Here is a 17,108-nt window from a genome sequence, read left to right on the forward strand (position 1 = left end):
GAAAGAAAGAAAGAAAGAAAGAAAGGAGGGAGGGAGGGAGGGAGGGAACCAGATTCCATTATAGATGGTTATGAGCCACCATGTAGTTTCTGGGAATTTAACTCAAAACCTCTTGAAGACCATCCAGTGGAATCCCTCTGAGCCATCTCTCTAGCTCTAAACTGTCATTACTTGCACGTCATTGAATTAGATTTAAAAAATTAAAAACAGGTCTAAGACAAAACTAAATATATAGTCATTGCTTAGATCTCTTAAGATATTTCTACTTAATAAGCTCTGAGGTTTAAGATTATGTGAGCCAAGGATTACAAAACAACTTTAATGAGAGCAACATTTATAAAAAAAAGCCTTACAAGTCCATTAGTCTGTCACAACTATGTCAGTATGCTTTAAAATATCAAAGTAAAAACAGACTGAACACGTCAGTTCTACCCAAGCCAGAGCTACATAGCGAGAAATTAAAGCGAAAACTACTGACTACAAGTTATACATCCATAGGCTAAATTTTTAAGTAATTCTGCTAAGTTGCAGAATTCTTTACCTAAAGTATTTCAGGACATTCTTCTAACTCTCCTGATCAAATGAATTGAACTGCTGTTATGTACGGTACAAATTACTTAGAGTCTCAGTAAAACAGGTACAGAGATACTCCCCTTTCTATCCTAACATACCTGATAATAGGTCTTAAACTTAGTGCTCAAAAATAATAGGCACCATCTTAGCCTATCATCTACCATGGATGAAGACTTCTATGTTTTCTAAGGGTTAACCTCATGGTTTCTGTTTGGTTGTTTTGAGAGAGGGTCTCAGGTAGCCACAGCATAGCCTCCAAAAAGTGGGATTGTTTTGTTTTTTTTTGGTTGTTGTTAATAGGGAGGGTCTCATATATTCTGTATTGATACTCTCAAAGCCTGGACAGACTTTTCTGATTCTTCTGCATATCTCCCAGTGGTAGACCTGCACCTCCTTACCCAGCTTATGTGGTACTTGGGATCAACCCCAGGTTCCAGAAATTTATGCAAATACTCTACCAACTAACTTAAGCTACAAGCCACCAGCCATCACTTAAATTTTGGTTTGGGGTTTGTTTCATAGAAAAGATGTATGTCAGGGTCTTCTAATTCTAAACTCACTACCATTGAGAACCAATACAAAAAGAACAATTTTTGCATACTATACTGACAAACAGCCCAGGAACTTGTTTATGGTAGGCAAGCACTTCAGCTTGTTTTGTGGTGGAGAACAAACTCCATAGCCTTAAACGTAAACAACCTAAATCCATAATCTTACCTATTTGCTTACTTACTACACTTAAACCTTTTGGGGTTTTTCTGTTTGTTTTGTTCCTTGAGACAGGTTTTCCTCTATGTAGTACAGGCTCTCCTGGATTTCACTCTGTAAACTAGGCTGGCCTCGAACTCAGAGACGCACCTTCCTCTGCCTCCTGACTATTGGGATTAAAGGCTTGTGCCACCACTGCCAAGCATCTTGTTTCTTAAAACAAGGTTTCACTCTGAAACCCATACTAGACTGAAATTTATGGCCTATCCTCCTTATACCTTAGCAATCCATACAGAGCACACTGGCACTTATCACCATGCCTAGCTTTGACTGTGCTCTCATGTAGTCAAATAGCTATCTTTAGGCATTTAATTCTGTTATCCAATCCAACCCTTGTTAAATTCCATTTTCCTATTTTAACCCCGAACTTTAAAATCCTTAATAATTTGACCACTAAAATATTACACTAGCATCTTTTGCATATGCAGATGGAGACATAAAGCCTGTGTTAAAGATCAATAATACTCTAAAATATTAATATTGTAGCAGGTACTATCAAGATCTAATTTGCTATCAGCACATTTCTTTGGCATATTTCAAGACCTAGACCTTTACCACAGGTCGTGGCAGCTGCTTATTAGGACAAAGAGCTTTCCACTGTGCACCTCCTTGGCTCAACTTTCCCTAGCCTGCTAACACCTCCCCACTCTCACTTGACAGTATTGATAACTCCTATGACCCTATGTGTATTCAATCTACTGTTCTTTCAAATTAGTAATTTTTTTCAATTTATGTAACAGGCTAAAATTGTCTTCATGGAAAACTTTATAACTTCTTTACATTTTTACATGTCCTATCATAGTAGCCCAAGCCTTCAATGTGAAAATATTTCTGCAAAAATATTTTAGAGTATTTACAAAAAGCAATTACACTTACTTCTGCCCAGCTGCTTGATATAAATGGTCATTTCTGCAATAAAGCTCCTGTAACAACATATACAAAAAAGGTTAGGAATTTACCACTGTAAATTACTCCATTATCTCCCTATTCAGGGAGCTTTCCCAACTGCATTAGACAAAAATTATAGTAAAAACCATTTCGAACACTTATTTTTGTCCAATCCTAGAACAGAAAGTATGTAAACTGCAAATATATATGACATTAGTTATATAAAACAGCTGATGAGCTTTCTTTTATGAAAAGAAAATAAATGTTATGGTTTTAGATTATAGATTTACTTATTTTTATTTCAAGGTTAGAGTCTGAATATGAGAATGCTTTCAATGAAAGAAAATTGTTTATCTTGAAGAGCTAAGAAAAACACCAAACTCTTCAAAAAGTGTGTGTGTATATACACACAGGCACACACACATTTATAACTGCAACCTGTTAGAGGTAGTTTATACATGCAACCACTATACATCAGTAGCTCCTGTGGCAGAGTTCCAATTTATCTCAAGCTGGAAGAAGTACTTGGTTACAAAAAAAATTTAGCCTACTTTTTTAGATACTTAAACCAGGGCCTAGAGAACGAAAGTCATTTTTCACATTATAGATAGCTAAAACTGCTAGCAGGCTCTAGGAGTAAATATAGGTTTTAGGTTTTTATGCAGGTCCTTTACTGCTCAGGCACATTCAAACTTGACTTTGTGCTGTGAATAAAAGGTTAGATGAAATTTAAGGGGAAAAATGTTAGTTTCCTTCCTCAACTTCTTTGTCAACTGACCTTCAGGCACAAGGGCTTCAAGGGGGTCAAAGGCCACTGGCTTTCAGGGGAACAACATCCACCCTTTCATTAATGACACCGATGACAGTATGTTTCTCAGCCAGGCTTAAAGTCAGCACTCAATCTCATTCTCCTCCACCTAGGGGGGAACAGCAACACCAGAAATCAGTTTACAATAGTTTCCCATGTGATTGCTTAGTTCAGCCTAAGCATCAGCACATGTGTATATGAACACAGACCTCTGGTGTTGCTGTCTGTTATGCCTTTCAATAAGGACATACAGGAGCAATGTGTCCCAGCTCCAACTGTCTGCCTCTTACATTGTCTTGTCCTGAATTCTTTGTTTTACATCAGTAAGATACTGACATCAAATGTTGGTGGTTTTTTTTTGGGGGGGGGGGCAGCAATTCAATGATCTTTAGGCATACTTAGGTAAACAGTAATAGTAGCAGTAGTAACATTGATGCTGGGAATTTGAGCTCAGGACCTCATGCATGCTATGCAAACGTTTTACCCCTGAGCTCTAACACCAGCCTTTCTAATTATTCTTAAAAAACAAAAAGAAAAAGAAAAACCACCAGAAGCTGCCCAGTGCAATAAATTGTAGACAAAGTATTATTAAAGGAAATGAAGTCTTTTTTATAGCCTGGGAGTTTTATTTTTTAAATTCTAACACCAAAATGGAGAACACTCTTAAAAACACTAAGTATATAGTATGAGAATTCAGGACTGAACAAAGCAGTAGGAAGCAGGAGGAGCCATGCTCTCATCATTTTGAGTATGTTGTCAATTTGTTTTGTTTTGGATAATAATTTTAGGGTTGCTACTTGCACCCAAGGGAGAACACTTTAATTTCAGAAAAATGTTTTAAATTTATTTTGGACAATTTATTTTGTATAATTAAAGACAGCAAATCGAATCAAGATATTTTTCCAGAAGCACTTCCTTTTCTCTTCCAATAAAAATACAGTGCCTCCCTGAAGAATCTAATCTGTATGAGCCTTCCTGGGAGTAATAAGTACTACACCCTGGAATGCTCTTAGGAAGAACATCAAGCAGGCTGAGAAACATACGGTCACATATCTTCCCTTACATTGTTTTAAAAGCTTAACAGAAAAAAAGGCATTCTCATTTAAACCGTATTTAAGCACTTCGCGATCCTTTAACTTCATGGTACTCAAGTAACAGAATCCTTAAAAGAGCTGCCAACATTAAACTGAAATCAAATCTGGATATATAGGTAATACATACAATCTACTTCTAAGACAACAAAACGTACCAGAACCACTTAAGTATTTAAAGCTATCGCAGGTAAAATTACATTGGGAGGGGGGAGGGGAATCACCACCTCTGGCCAATTAAGTCAACTAGTAGCAAACCACCTTGGCATCAAAGTCCAGCAAGATTTCTGCAGGACTTCTTATAGAATAGCATTTTTAAGCAAAAATTATGGTAAACTACAAGTCAGTAATTCTTATATATTTATCCTTTCACAATTCATTGCTGATGCACACAATTAACTGAATAACATTTAGTTAATAAGCACATGAAGTCAAACCACCTTAACTTTTTACAAGGAAAATAGTGAAACAAGCAAACCTGTTGTGGTCGGGACCCACTTGGGTGTACTTATATTCTCCTTGGATCTTTTCTTTTTGGAAATACTGGTTCAGACGAGCCTTAGCATTTTCCAATGTCCAGTTTCCATGAAGCCCAGCATTTAAATCCACTTCTTCTGACTCTAGAGTCTGTAGAATCAATGATGATTAAATTTGGCTGCACTCCTTTACGAACATAAGGTACAATAATAACGTACAATTTTTTCAATATAAAGCCAGATTTTATTTTTGTAGTGCTGAGATCCGGGGGTTTGAACATTGAGATAGGGTATCACTATGTTCTTAGAACCCTGCAGTCCAGGCTGGCCTTGAACTAGTCATTCTCCTGACCCTCCCTAATGCTGAGACTACAAGCATGTACACAGGCTAGAGATAACAACTAGTAAAATAGGCTTTTAAGTTAGGGTCACTAGAATGAAGGCAAGCCTGGGATTCAAGACTGTCTCAAAAGAAATCAAACAAATCAGTAACTCACTGTGCTATTGACTTGTGTAGGTACTCAACTCTGCTGTGAAATAAATCCCAAATCCCATTTTCAAGAATAGGAATTAACACTATGTGAGATTCCTTACCGCTTGCACTTCCTGTTCTTCCTTTCTTGAGTAGTAATCCTTTAAGTTAGCTCCTCGGTCCCAGGTAGGTCCAGGAGAACCATAGCCAGATGAAGACTCAACTCCAGAATTGTTTTCTATTAAAAAAAAAATTGTTCTTTTAATTAACCAAGTTAGGGGAGAAAAAGCAACATATTTTAAAGAATGTCCCTAATGACAAGTTGACACTCCATGTTTTCATACATGTTTTCAATAATCTAGAAGGACATCTGAAATAATCAGGACTATATTATTCAGCCTATTTCTTTATGGGTGTCTATGACTATGCATATGGAGGCCATTGTATAACCTCCAGGAAACAGACAAGTAGTTTAGTCGGATAGTTAATGTTAACTGGCAACTTTACTCTAAATCCCCTGGTAGTATGGTCTGTTAATAGATTGTCTTGGTTAATGAGAGAAGATAGACCTGTCCATTGCTTGGATAGTGAAAATAGAAAACTAGCCGGGCGGTGGTGGCGCACGCCCCTTTAATCCCAGCACTTGGGAGGCAGAGGCAGGCGGATTTCTGAGTTCGAGGCCAGCCTGGTCTACAGAGTTCCAGGACAGCCCAGGCTATAAAGAGCAACCCAGTCTCAGAAAAAGAAAAAGCAAAAGCAAAAAGAAAACTAACAATTAACAGCACAAATTCACTGCTCTCTGCAAGGTGATCAGCTACTTCAAGCTTCTGCCACTTTGAATCTTGTCATGGACTATGAAGCAGAATAAATAAACCCAATTTGACCAGCTTTCACTGGGCTACTTTTTTTTCCTTCACAAAACAGTATAGTAAGTACCTAAGCAGGTCAACTTTCCCTCAGACCCATCTGTCTACACATTGTGGATGTTGGTGGATATAGAACAAGTCCTCATACTTGGTTGTCTCTTTCTCCTCAGCACTAACCTGTACTTTAAGTAGTAGTTTATGTATATGAGTACACTGTAGCTGTCTTCACACACACCAGAAGAGGCCATCAGATCCCGTTACAGATGGTCATGAGCCAACATGTGGTTGCTGGGAATTGAACTCAGGACCTCTGGAAGAGCAGTCAGTGCTCTTAACTGCTGAGCTATCACTCCAACCCCCTATAACCTGTACTTTTAAGGCAGAGTTATTTTAGCCATTTTAATATATAAAATAACAAATGCCACAACTATCCAGGTTAGGAAATGTCTAGCTGGTAATGAGCCTAATAATCTGAGTTTGTATTAGATGCTGAATGTTTTGTCCTGTCTTCTATACATTTGTGCTATAAAAGGGGACCCTCAAACACAAGAATATGTAAACACAAAGGGGAGGTCAGTCTGTATATTATGTAGCTCTGGCTGTACCAAAACTTGGTATGTAGTCCAGAACACCTCTCAACTCAAGAGATCTATTTGCCTCTATCTCCCAAGTGCTGGAATTAAAGATGCACAAGCCACCATGTTTGGCCCAGAAGCAAGTGAAACCTTTAGAGATGCTGGGAATGAAGGTCAGTTAATATAAAGCTGGTCTACAAAGCACGAAGAAAGCACTGGGTTCACTACACCCTCACCACAGCATGACACCGAGTGTAGTGAACACACCTGAAACCCAGTTTTGAGGAAGTAGAAACAGGAGGATCTAAAAGTATAGACTCACTCTCCAAATTACAGCCTAAATAAAAACAAAAACCCAAAACCTAATAGATTCTGAAATGAAAGCTAATATCCCAGGACTACTATTAGTAGCCCTTAGAAGTTTTAACTTCTAAGGAATGCTAAAGAGATGGTTCAGCAGTTAAGAGCACTGGTTTCTCTTACAAAAAGAGTTATGCTTGATATGCAGTACCCATGAAGGCTCCAGTTAACTCCAGCTGTAGGGAGTGGTAGCCTCTTGTGGCCTCCAGAGGTACTGCAGGCAAACATCAATATGCATGAACTCTAAAATGCTCTAAAGTGACAGATTACAGTTTTGTAATTATTTGTTCAATTTTTACTAGACAAAATAGGGTAGATGCTGTAAACTGTGTTTTCAGTATTCGTTAGAAACCTGGTCAAATCTCACTTCACCCTGAACAACCCAAATAAAAATTTCAGCAGGGCTAGAATCCACACATCCTATTACAGGTAGGACAAAACAAAAGGTGGGTGTAATATAAAATTCAGCTGCAGGGTATCTAATATGTGCAAAGCCCTGTGATACACAGCTATGTAAACAGGAAAAGGCAACTCATAAAATTCTTTAACCCACTTGGTGGCCCATAAGTATTGCAGGTAAAACATCTATAAAAATTAAATCCTTTAAACAAAACAAATCCTAAAACAGTGGCTACTTGAGTGGGATCACCTAACAAACATGTTTATTGATTTTTCTATACAAATGACAAGGTGGGCTGACCAACCATGATTGTGTTACCCTCAGTTAAGTACACATATTCAAGTCCCTTACCAGCAGCTTTGAGAGCCAGATGAGGAGGAAGTGGTCCTCCCATGGGTGCTGGTAAGCCTTCTCCAGTACTTGCTGTGCTATCAGAGGTGTCACTAAGTATGGGCGGCGGTGGTACAATCTACAAGAGGAAAAGTCAAGTGTTAAGTACTTTTTTTTTTTTTTGGGCAGCAACTAAGACTCTTTCAAGAGTACTCAAAGATTCCCATATATGAAACATCCTTCCCCATAGTATTTTTCCCATCTCTAGCTTTGTTTGAAGACAGTTTCAGGTAACTTAAGAATGATATTGTAACCCACCCCCACTTGCTAGGATCCTAAGTGCATTCTACAGCCTGGCTGTAGCATTGGTTTGTAGCATTCACTATTGGTTTGTTTCCTTAGTATTTGAACATATTTTTAAAGGATGTCCAAATATCAATCATACATCCTAATCAGGAGATAATACTATCTTCAAGGGTGTGTATGACAACGTCTCAAATTTACAGAAATTTTTGTGCTATTACTTAGTATTATACACACAAGCCACTAGACCCAGCAGTAACATTTAAAACTGGTGCTAGATATGGAATCTAAGGGTCTTGCACACTAGACAAACACTACGACTGTGCTCATTATCTCTAGAGGTTAGTAAGCAGATCCAATGAAATCTTGACATTCTGAAACTCAAATAATCATGGTTTGTAAATACAGGTTTAACTTTATAAAAATTTAGATTTTAAGCCGTGTAAAAAGAGTATGGGCACGTTAAGTGTGGGAACCCTTAAAAAGCTAGACATATCTGATACTCCTGAAGCTGATAATTGAAGGTTGTGATCCACCACATGGAGGCTAGGAACCAAACCTGGCTAAGTCATCTTTCCATCACTAGTCATATATATTTTTAAAAGATGTATTTATTATATACAATGTTCTACATATATATCTCAAGTCAGAAGAAGGCACCAGATCTCATTATAGTTGGTTGTAAGCCACCATGTGGTTGCTGGGAATTGATCTCAGGACCTCTGAAAGAGCAATCAGTGCTCTCAACCTCTGAGCCATCTCTCCAGCCCAATAGTTATATTTTATGAAGTTATTTTTATTCCTGCTAATTCTACAATCTCTGGTTTTATCTTCACATATTTTTCTTGCCTCATTCTTTTTCAGTTTTGAGCTGGAAGGATACCCCTGCACTCTCTTACCTTGGCACAGTGGCTTATACTATACCCCATCACCTGGGACACTAGAAAACAATCAAGAATTCAAGACCAGCCTGGACTATCGGTGAGTTCTCAGTTGTAAGAATCATCTTAAAGGAGTAAGAAAGCAGAAGAGAGCAGTAGTGCTTTTGCATTTAACTCCAGTAACGACAAGGAGGCAAATTCTTGCAGGATACATATCAAGACTGTCTTTTTTTTAAAAATTAAATCTTGTAGCCGGGCGGTGGTGGCGCACGCCTTTAATCCCAGCACTTGGGAGGCAGAGGCAGGCGGATTTCTGAGTTCAAGAGTTCGAGGCTAGCCTGGTCTACAGAGTGAGTTCCAGGACAGCCAGAGCTACACAGAGAAACCCTGTCTCGAAAAAACAACAACAAAAAAAAAACAAAAAAAAAAAAAAAAATTAAATCTTGTGTCAAGCATGGTAAAACACCCCTTTAATTCCAGCAACTAGAAGAAGGCATGGTCAGCAGAATAGCTGTAAATTTGAAGCCATTCCAATTTAAAAGTTAAAGGACAGCAGTGTCTAGTTAGTCAAACTAGGTCAAAAACAAAAGTGTTAGGCATAGTGACATACACCTTCAGTCAACACTACAGGAAGCAGAGGCAGGCTGGTCTACATGTGTAGTTCCAGGGTAGCCGGAGCTATGGTTTACATAGTGAGACCTTGTCTCACAGGTAAATATAAGCAAGAACTTTCTTGTACAGAAGCATAAAGTATTTATAGTATTTATAGTGAATAAATGCCTGTTCTTTTGAAAACTCCATCTTTTTTAGGGCATGATCTATGGTATCAGGATTGCCCAGATTTCTGAGTCTACTAATTCTGGGAATATATGAGTTATCCATTAATAAAGGTAATTTATAATTTCACGTAGAACCATGTGTTGAAATCTCTAAATGTTTATACAGTTAATTATACCTTTTTTCTTTCCCTTTTACTGTACACTGTCCAAGTCAACTGAGAGCTTAAATCTCAACAGTAATAGGTAATGTCCCAATACTTCCAGTTGGATTTGTTATTAAGATGTCATACAATAGCCTAGTTGGCCTGGAACTTGCCATTTAGCCAAGAACCAGATCTTGTCTCCAGGCTTATATGTCCCAAGACCACAGGCCTGCACCATCAAGCCCAGAATATTTTCCCATTTTAACTGGTTAATAAAGCCCCCCCCCAACAGTATTAGAATTTAGAACACACATCTTTAACCCCAGCACTTTGGAGACACTGGCAGATGGATCTTTGTTGAGTTCAAGGCCAGTCTGATCTATATAGCAAACCAGGCTAGACTAGATTATATACTAAGACCCTGTTTCAAATGTCAAAACACCCCCTAACTACACAACAGTATTAAAAGGCCAATGAAATGACCTGGTAAGGGCACTTTGCTAGTAAGTCTAATGATCTATATGTCTGACCCCTGAACCTCACCTAATGGAGGAGAAGTTCATTCATTTAAGTTTGTCCTGGGCACACATACATAATAATAATAAATGCAAGAAATATTTTTAAGTACAGGGGAACAATCATGGTATCAAAATCAAAAAGTAGCAAATTGTGGCATCACATGCCTACTGCCTTTAACTCCAGCATTCCAGGTCTTGTAAATTCAAGATCAGCCTGGTATAGAGTTCCAAAACAGTCAGGGCTACCTAGAGACCCTGGCACAAAAAACAAAAAGGATAAGCCACCACATGACTTGGCTATTAAGTTGTTCATCAACATTTTTTTTTCCTTTTTCAGCTTTTTCTTCCCTCCCTTGAAACTCTCTGTAGACCATGCTGGCTTTGGATCTACCTACCTCTGCCTCCCCAGTGCTGGAACTAAATTAAAGGAATTTGCCACTTCTGACCAGCCCAACAGAATTTTTGAAACCTAATATATGATATACACTGAACAATCCTATTTAAGTACAAATCATTTACTTCATTAAAGCATTGTTTGGGGAACTAGATAAATGCCACACATCTCTATTTTAAGCATTTGGGTATCTGACATCTATTTTGAATTTTCAAATGCTTCTAACCTAAAGTTATAAACAAATCTTTAAAAAAAAAAAAAGGTAGCTCCAGACTTCATGGCTCAACCAATTATCCTAGCTACTCTACTCTTAAAGACCCAAGCAAGGGGATCTAAGATGAAGGCCAGCCTAGGCTATCCAGAGACCCAGCCTCGGTCTTAGCCTGGCAGTAGTGGCACAGGCTTTTAATCCCAGCACTCAGGAAAACAGAAGCATGTATGTGATCTCTGAGCTCTACAAAGAACTAGTTTCAGTACAGCTACAGAATCCCTGTCTAGAGAAAAAAGGAAAACAAAAAAAAAAAAAAACCTTCAGTCTTCATGAAAAGTTTTATGCAGCCTAGAATACATAACATGTATCTTTAGAAAGGGGAATACCCAGTCTTACAATTCAGTAACTGCCATCTAAAAATAGTGGCTTTTCGAGTTCAAGGCTAGGGTATTTTACAGAACAGACACGGTTGAAGTCTATCTCTTCCAAAACAAACTCTCTTGTCCCTCCCCATTTCTCCACCTGATCACAATACACTAAAATAAGAAATGAGAGGTTGACCCTGGGATAAGAAATGGGAAGTTGGCAGTGTGTATGTAGTAGCACCTGCCTTTAATCCCAGGCTTGGATGACAAATCAAGTGGATCTAATTTTTTTTTTTTGGTTTATTTTTTCGAGACAAGGTTTCTCTGTGTAGCCTGGCTGTCCTGGAACGCACTCTGTAGACCAGGCTAGCCTCGAACTCAGAAATCTGCCTGCCTCTGCCTCCCAAGTGCTGGGATTAAAGGCGTGCACCACCACCACCCGGCTGGATCTAACCTATTTTATATAGTGAGTCCAAGGACAGCCAGAGCTACATAGTGAGACCCTGTCAGAAAAGGAAAATGGAAGAGAGGGAAAAAACTGAGGTTAACTCCAGGACTAGATACACTATTACCTATTGTTATGAACACGCATTGAGAAACAAAAGCTCAACTTACAATGGTGCTATTTCCCAATATAACATATAATCTGAAAATATATGAGACAAAAATTTCCTGTACTCATCTCTTCTAAGCATCATAGCTCAGTACAAGATATACTTTAAATGCTGGCTGTTCATACTCTTTTGAGGCATGTCTGAATGGCTGTATTTTTAGTGCTTATTGATAGCCTGAGGAAATGACAAATTTGCAATTCAAGGTATGGTTTCTACCGAGTATGTCAGTTCTACACCATTTCAGATAGAGAAAAAATATCAACTGTGTTTCTAAAACTCATTGCATTTTTATATAGCCACCATATTCTTTCATGTAATGCCCCTGCACACAGTATACTTGTGTACACACCCTGTAAATCTAAATCTGTCTGTTAACTTAAACCCAAGGGTAGAAGAAAGGTGAAAGCAAACAAGTATCTCAAGTTCTTGGTCATAAATACTTACCCCAACAGCTGGAACTTCTTCACTCTTTACTTCATTTATTCGAACCAAATAGTTAACAAAGTCTCTGGCTGCATTACTCTGTGCATCTTTTTTATTGGTGGAATTGCCCATACCAGCATAATTAAACCCTTCTACTCGAACCTTTAAGATTCAAAGGGAAAAAAAGTTGAATTAATTAAAGCTAGGTAATTCTAGGATTTAAAAAAATAAATAAATCGCTGAATGGCCAAGTAAAGATAAAACACAACTGTTTTAGACATACTCTCTGTATAAGTAAATACACTTTTAATATACCCAAGCAACACATGGATTATTTAACTAAAAACATGGAATTGAAATGTTCATTGATATGCTGGTTCAACAGTATCAATTTAAGTGGCTCAGCTTTCCACACTTAAATTTTTTAGGATTTGGTATCTACCTAAGCTCTCTGGACAGTACTTGCCCATCAAATGACAGGCCAATTCCCAGCACCACTGAATCATGGGGTTTAGAGGGAGACAGTACAGCAAGAGGACTCAGCAAGGGCACTTTGCCTCCAACCTGATGAACTGGAGTTGAATTCCCCTAGCTTGTATAGCAAGAGAAATTAACTCCCAAACTGTTCTGACTTTCACATGCTTCTGTGCACACACAACCATGCAATTTAATAATAACTTTATGATAACTAAGGGAAAACTCTACCTTTCTTTTAAATAGTTTTAAATTTCTACTAAAAATGTTGCATGCCTCTAGCCACCCCCACCACCCAAAATGTAAAATTACAAGCATTATCTTCTGATTTACTAGCACCAAGGAAGTTTTAGAAGCATTAGAATTTTCCTAGCCAAGCATTATAGAATAATGCTCCTTTGAAACTAATAATACCAGCCACATCAAAATAAATTCTCCCACAACCTGCAACAGTTCAGCCTTTCCAAACAATACATTCCTTTAACCCCAGATGAACTTCACAAAGTATATAAATAAACTGCAGTCTTTAGTACCTCACACATGAATTTCTGTCTGTTTTTGTTTCCTACTGCTCTAATTTCATAGGCTGGGGTCATCTTCCTTTTGCCACACCAGGCATACAGAAAATTTTTAATGTCACCCATGATTCAGGTGTCTTCTTCACACCTAGGGAAACAAGTTAAAAACATTATAATACCAAAACCTCATACATTCTATCAGATCACTATTGAACTTACCTATTAAGAAATTTTAATATGATTGAAGTCTATGGCATGTAATAAAAAAGATAAAAGCTGTATAATTTCAATTATACACATACTCTACAACGGTTATCGTTGTGGACTGATTTTTTTTTTTTTTTGTTTTTTCAAGACAGGGTTTCTCTGTATAGCCCTGGCTGTCCTGGAACTCATTCTGTAGACCAGGCTGGCCTCGAAATCAAAAATCCACCTGCCTCTGCCTCCCGAGTGCTGGGATACCACCGCCCGGCTGTGGACTGATTTTTTTTAACTTCAAATATTTTATGCTGTTTCCTACATTCTACAACAAATATCTTACATGCTTTAAAGTTATCCCTCCCAGCAATGAAAAAGATGTCACATTCTATTACTCTCTTTTTCAGAGAAATTTTAAGTAAAAATGGGATAGAAAAAGATGACTCCATGGTTAGGATTACTTGCTGGTCTTGAAGATGACACAGATTCAGCCACTTTTGACTGACAATCATCACTGACTCCAATACTAAGGGTTCTGACCTCTGAGGGCACCTGGCATCCAAGTGGTACACAAACACGCAGAAACACTCATATACACAATAATAAAAGGCATTTTTTTAAAAAAGAAAATTTAAGTAAAAGTCCTGTGTGACTGACTCATGGTGTAGTCAAACTCAAATTCACTATATCAAGAAATACCATCACATACATCAAGCCAGGTAGGGTGGGACTCATGTCTTTAGCCTTAGCACCCAGTAAGCCTCAGTTGGAAGATGGCTATGAACAAAAGCTTACCTGGGGTTACATATAGCACTCTCCGAAAACTAAAAAACCAAAAACTACAGAAATGGCCATCAATTTGCATGTAATCTAAAATCTAAATAATGCCTTTAATTTGACCTATAGCCTAGACTGACTTCGGCTTCCATAAAGTTATTTAAAAAAAAAAATACCAAAAACCAGGTAGAGGCCAGCAGTTCTTTAGGGCCACTCTGATTTACATAACCAGTTCTAGGCCACCTTTGGTTAGTGAGACAATCTCAAAACAAAAAACCTCTTGGGGGCTGGAGATGGCTCAGTGGTTTTAGACCATTTCTCTTGCAGAGGACCCAGGTTTGATTCCCAGCACAAGGTGACTTACAACTATTCTTAACTCTAGTCCCAAGGGATCCAATACCCTCCTCTGGCAAATGGTGCATATACATGTCAACAAAATACTCACGCATATATATATATATATATATATATATATATATATATATATCTCAAATATAGAACAGGGGAGAGATCTATTACTACAATAGACAAGTTGTTTGTTTGTTTGTTTTTGAGACAGGGTTTCTCTGTGTAGCCCTGGCTGTCCTGGAACTCACTCTGTAGACCAGGCTGGCCTCGAACCCAGAAATCCGACTGCCTCCCAAGTGCTGGGATTAAAGGTGTGCGCCACCACGCAGCTATACAAAACTTAAATCTACTCCCACCAAATTTGATCCTTATATAAACTTACTAGCCTTACCTTATGGCCAGTCAACTTTGACCAGTCATTTGGTAAAGCAAATAACAAAGCCAGATAATACAAACTCAGAAGCTAAAGACAATAAAGAGCCCTTCACAAGTCTGGGTGTCATGGCCCAGGCATTTAATCCCAGCACTTGGAAAGCAGAGGCAGGCAGATCTGAGTTGGAGACTACCTGGTCTACAGAGAAACCATGTCTCGAAAACAAAAAAACCCCAACATAAGTAAATGTACAAAGTAAATGAGTAACATAAAACATAGGGTCTATCAAATCGCTTTATCTCTAGAAAACCCATTTAATTCTAAATATCATGCTAATTAACTCCAAACAGATACATACAGCCCTTCAGGCTCCAAATTTTATCCAAGAAAAAAACTAATATTCCTATCTACATATAAACTAACTAGGCATTTCAGCAAGAATTTTAAACCTCCTAAACCCTAACCATAAATTCTCATCCCCAATAATGGCACTATGCAACCCAATTTCACAATTGGGAATTCTAATCTGATCCCCAAAGAGCTTTCACAGCTATCTCTTCTATCCTTAAACGTGTGCTGACATTATCCTTAGCGGCTTAGGAACTATTTAATCTTTTTTTTTTTTTTTTTTTGGTTTTTCGAGACAGGGTTTCTCTGTGTAGTCCTGGCTGTCCTGGAACTCACTCTGTAGACCAGGCTGGCCTCGAACTCAGAAATCCGCCTGCCTCTGCCTCCCAAGTGCTGGGATTAGAACTATTTAATCCTTAAACTGCGTACTGTACTGTTTGGTTTTACTTGTATTACTTTGAACAGATAAAATTTAAAAGAAAGTGAGAATAAGCCACAACTAACTGGTATACAAGCTTTCTCTGTGTAGTAGCGCTGGCTGCCCTGAACTCAAGAGATCCGACTACCTTCCACCACCAACCCGAGTTCTGGGATTAAAGGCGTGAGTCCCGGCTCCGAATTTTGTGTTTTCATTCTTTTTCCACCCTGAAACAAATTCTTTCCTCAGGTCACGTGGCCGGACCTCTTTTCATCCAGACCAGTCTGGCCTTAAGGGTAATTGATCTCTCTCTCTCTATCCATCTTTGGAGAGGATACACTGTGCACCTCAAAGCCAGACTCAGGCTCGAGTACCCCTCAGACGCTGAGGCGCCGTCTCTGGCGACCGTTATCTAAAGCAGGGCGATCCCGTTGCGCGGTGTAATTCCGCCATCACTTACTAAATCATGCATACATTTTCCTACCACCTGCTCCTCACCCCGCCCTACCCATCCATCCCCTGTAACCTGTGCGGAGTAGGAGGAACTGCAACGAAGCCTCGTATCGCAAAGCGGGGCACCCCCACGAGGCTCAGGTGTCCTGGATGAGAGGACGAGGACCCCACGCGCCGTGTGGCGACGAACCGGACACCCGCCGCCTGACAGGCCGAGGGAGGAAGAGACCGCCGAGAGCGGTCAACCCGTGTGAGGAAACCCACGACCTAGGGCTATCTGCAGCTACACCGCGCGAGAACGCCACGGCCGGCGCGCCCACGGCCCGTAATCCGGGTACCCGCCGCGCTGCCCCTCCCCCACCCGCTCGCCCGCGCCTCACAACAAAGCCACAGCGGAGCGACGGAGGCCGGCGTCGGCCCGCGACAACGAGCCAGCCTTGGGGCCGCAACGCTGCTTCCTTACCCTCCTCCGCTTCTCCGTGCCCAAGAGCACGACCTTCTTAGACGAGTTCGCAGCGCCAACCTTCCACAAAAACGGCGAAGGAACACACCTCACCCCGCATGGAAGCAGCGGCGAAATGGCTCCGACCGCGGGACCGAGGGGGCGGAGTCAGCGGCTCACGCTTGCGCGGTAGGCGAACTCCTGAGCCCGCACGCCCGGAGGGGGCGGGGCTGCAACAACTTCCGGGCGCCAAACCTGAGGTCGCGCGAGATCCGCTGGCCTAGGCCTACAGTTTCCTGTCGGTCGCTAAACGGCTTGATTTCAGGAAGTTACGTCTCCTTGCCTTTGTCTTTGTAGAGAAGGCTAGACCACAGCTTAACTCAGTCTCCTTGCCTCAACCTCTGAGGGCAAAATTTTAGAGACATACCATCACGGATCTCCTTTTTGATAGTCTTTTTACATAAGGGCAGTGTTGCAGGATTAATCCTTTCAGAAGTTTATCAGAATAGCCGTTTAAAAAA

General features: G+C 39.7%; 1 protein-coding gene across 1 annotated transcript in view; it reads right to left on the bottom strand.

Annotated features, from left to right (window-relative positions):
- Nucleotides 1-16,748, bottom strand: part of Dhx9 (DExH-box helicase 9) — a 33,938-nt gene extending 17,190 nt beyond the window's left edge. Inside the window, exons 1-7 of the mRNA XM_028775773.1 lie at nt 16,609-16,748; nt 13,246-13,378; nt 12,260-12,400; nt 7,629-7,746; nt 5,199-5,314; nt 4,607-4,755; nt 2,218-2,264 (exon numbers count right to left, since the gene is read on the bottom strand). Coding sequence (XP_028631606.1) covers nt 2,218-2,264; nt 4,607-4,755; nt 5,199-5,314; nt 7,629-7,746; nt 12,260-12,400; nt 13,246-13,356 — 682 coding nt within the window. The 5' untranslated portion in view covers nt 13,357-13,378; nt 16,609-16,748. The remainder of the gene's footprint in view (nt 1-2,217; nt 2,265-4,606; nt 4,756-5,198; nt 5,315-7,628; nt 7,747-12,259; nt 12,401-13,245; nt 13,379-16,608) is intronic.
- Nucleotides 16,749-17,108: the final 360 nt, after the last annotated feature.

This window comes from Grammomys surdaster, unplaced genomic scaffold (genome assembly GCF_004785775.1).
Source record: "Grammomys surdaster isolate TR1022 unplaced genomic scaffold, NIH_TR_1.0 259, whole genome shotgun sequence".
Taxonomy (NCBI): Eukaryota; Metazoa; Chordata; class Mammalia; order Rodentia; family Muridae; genus Grammomys; species Grammomys surdaster.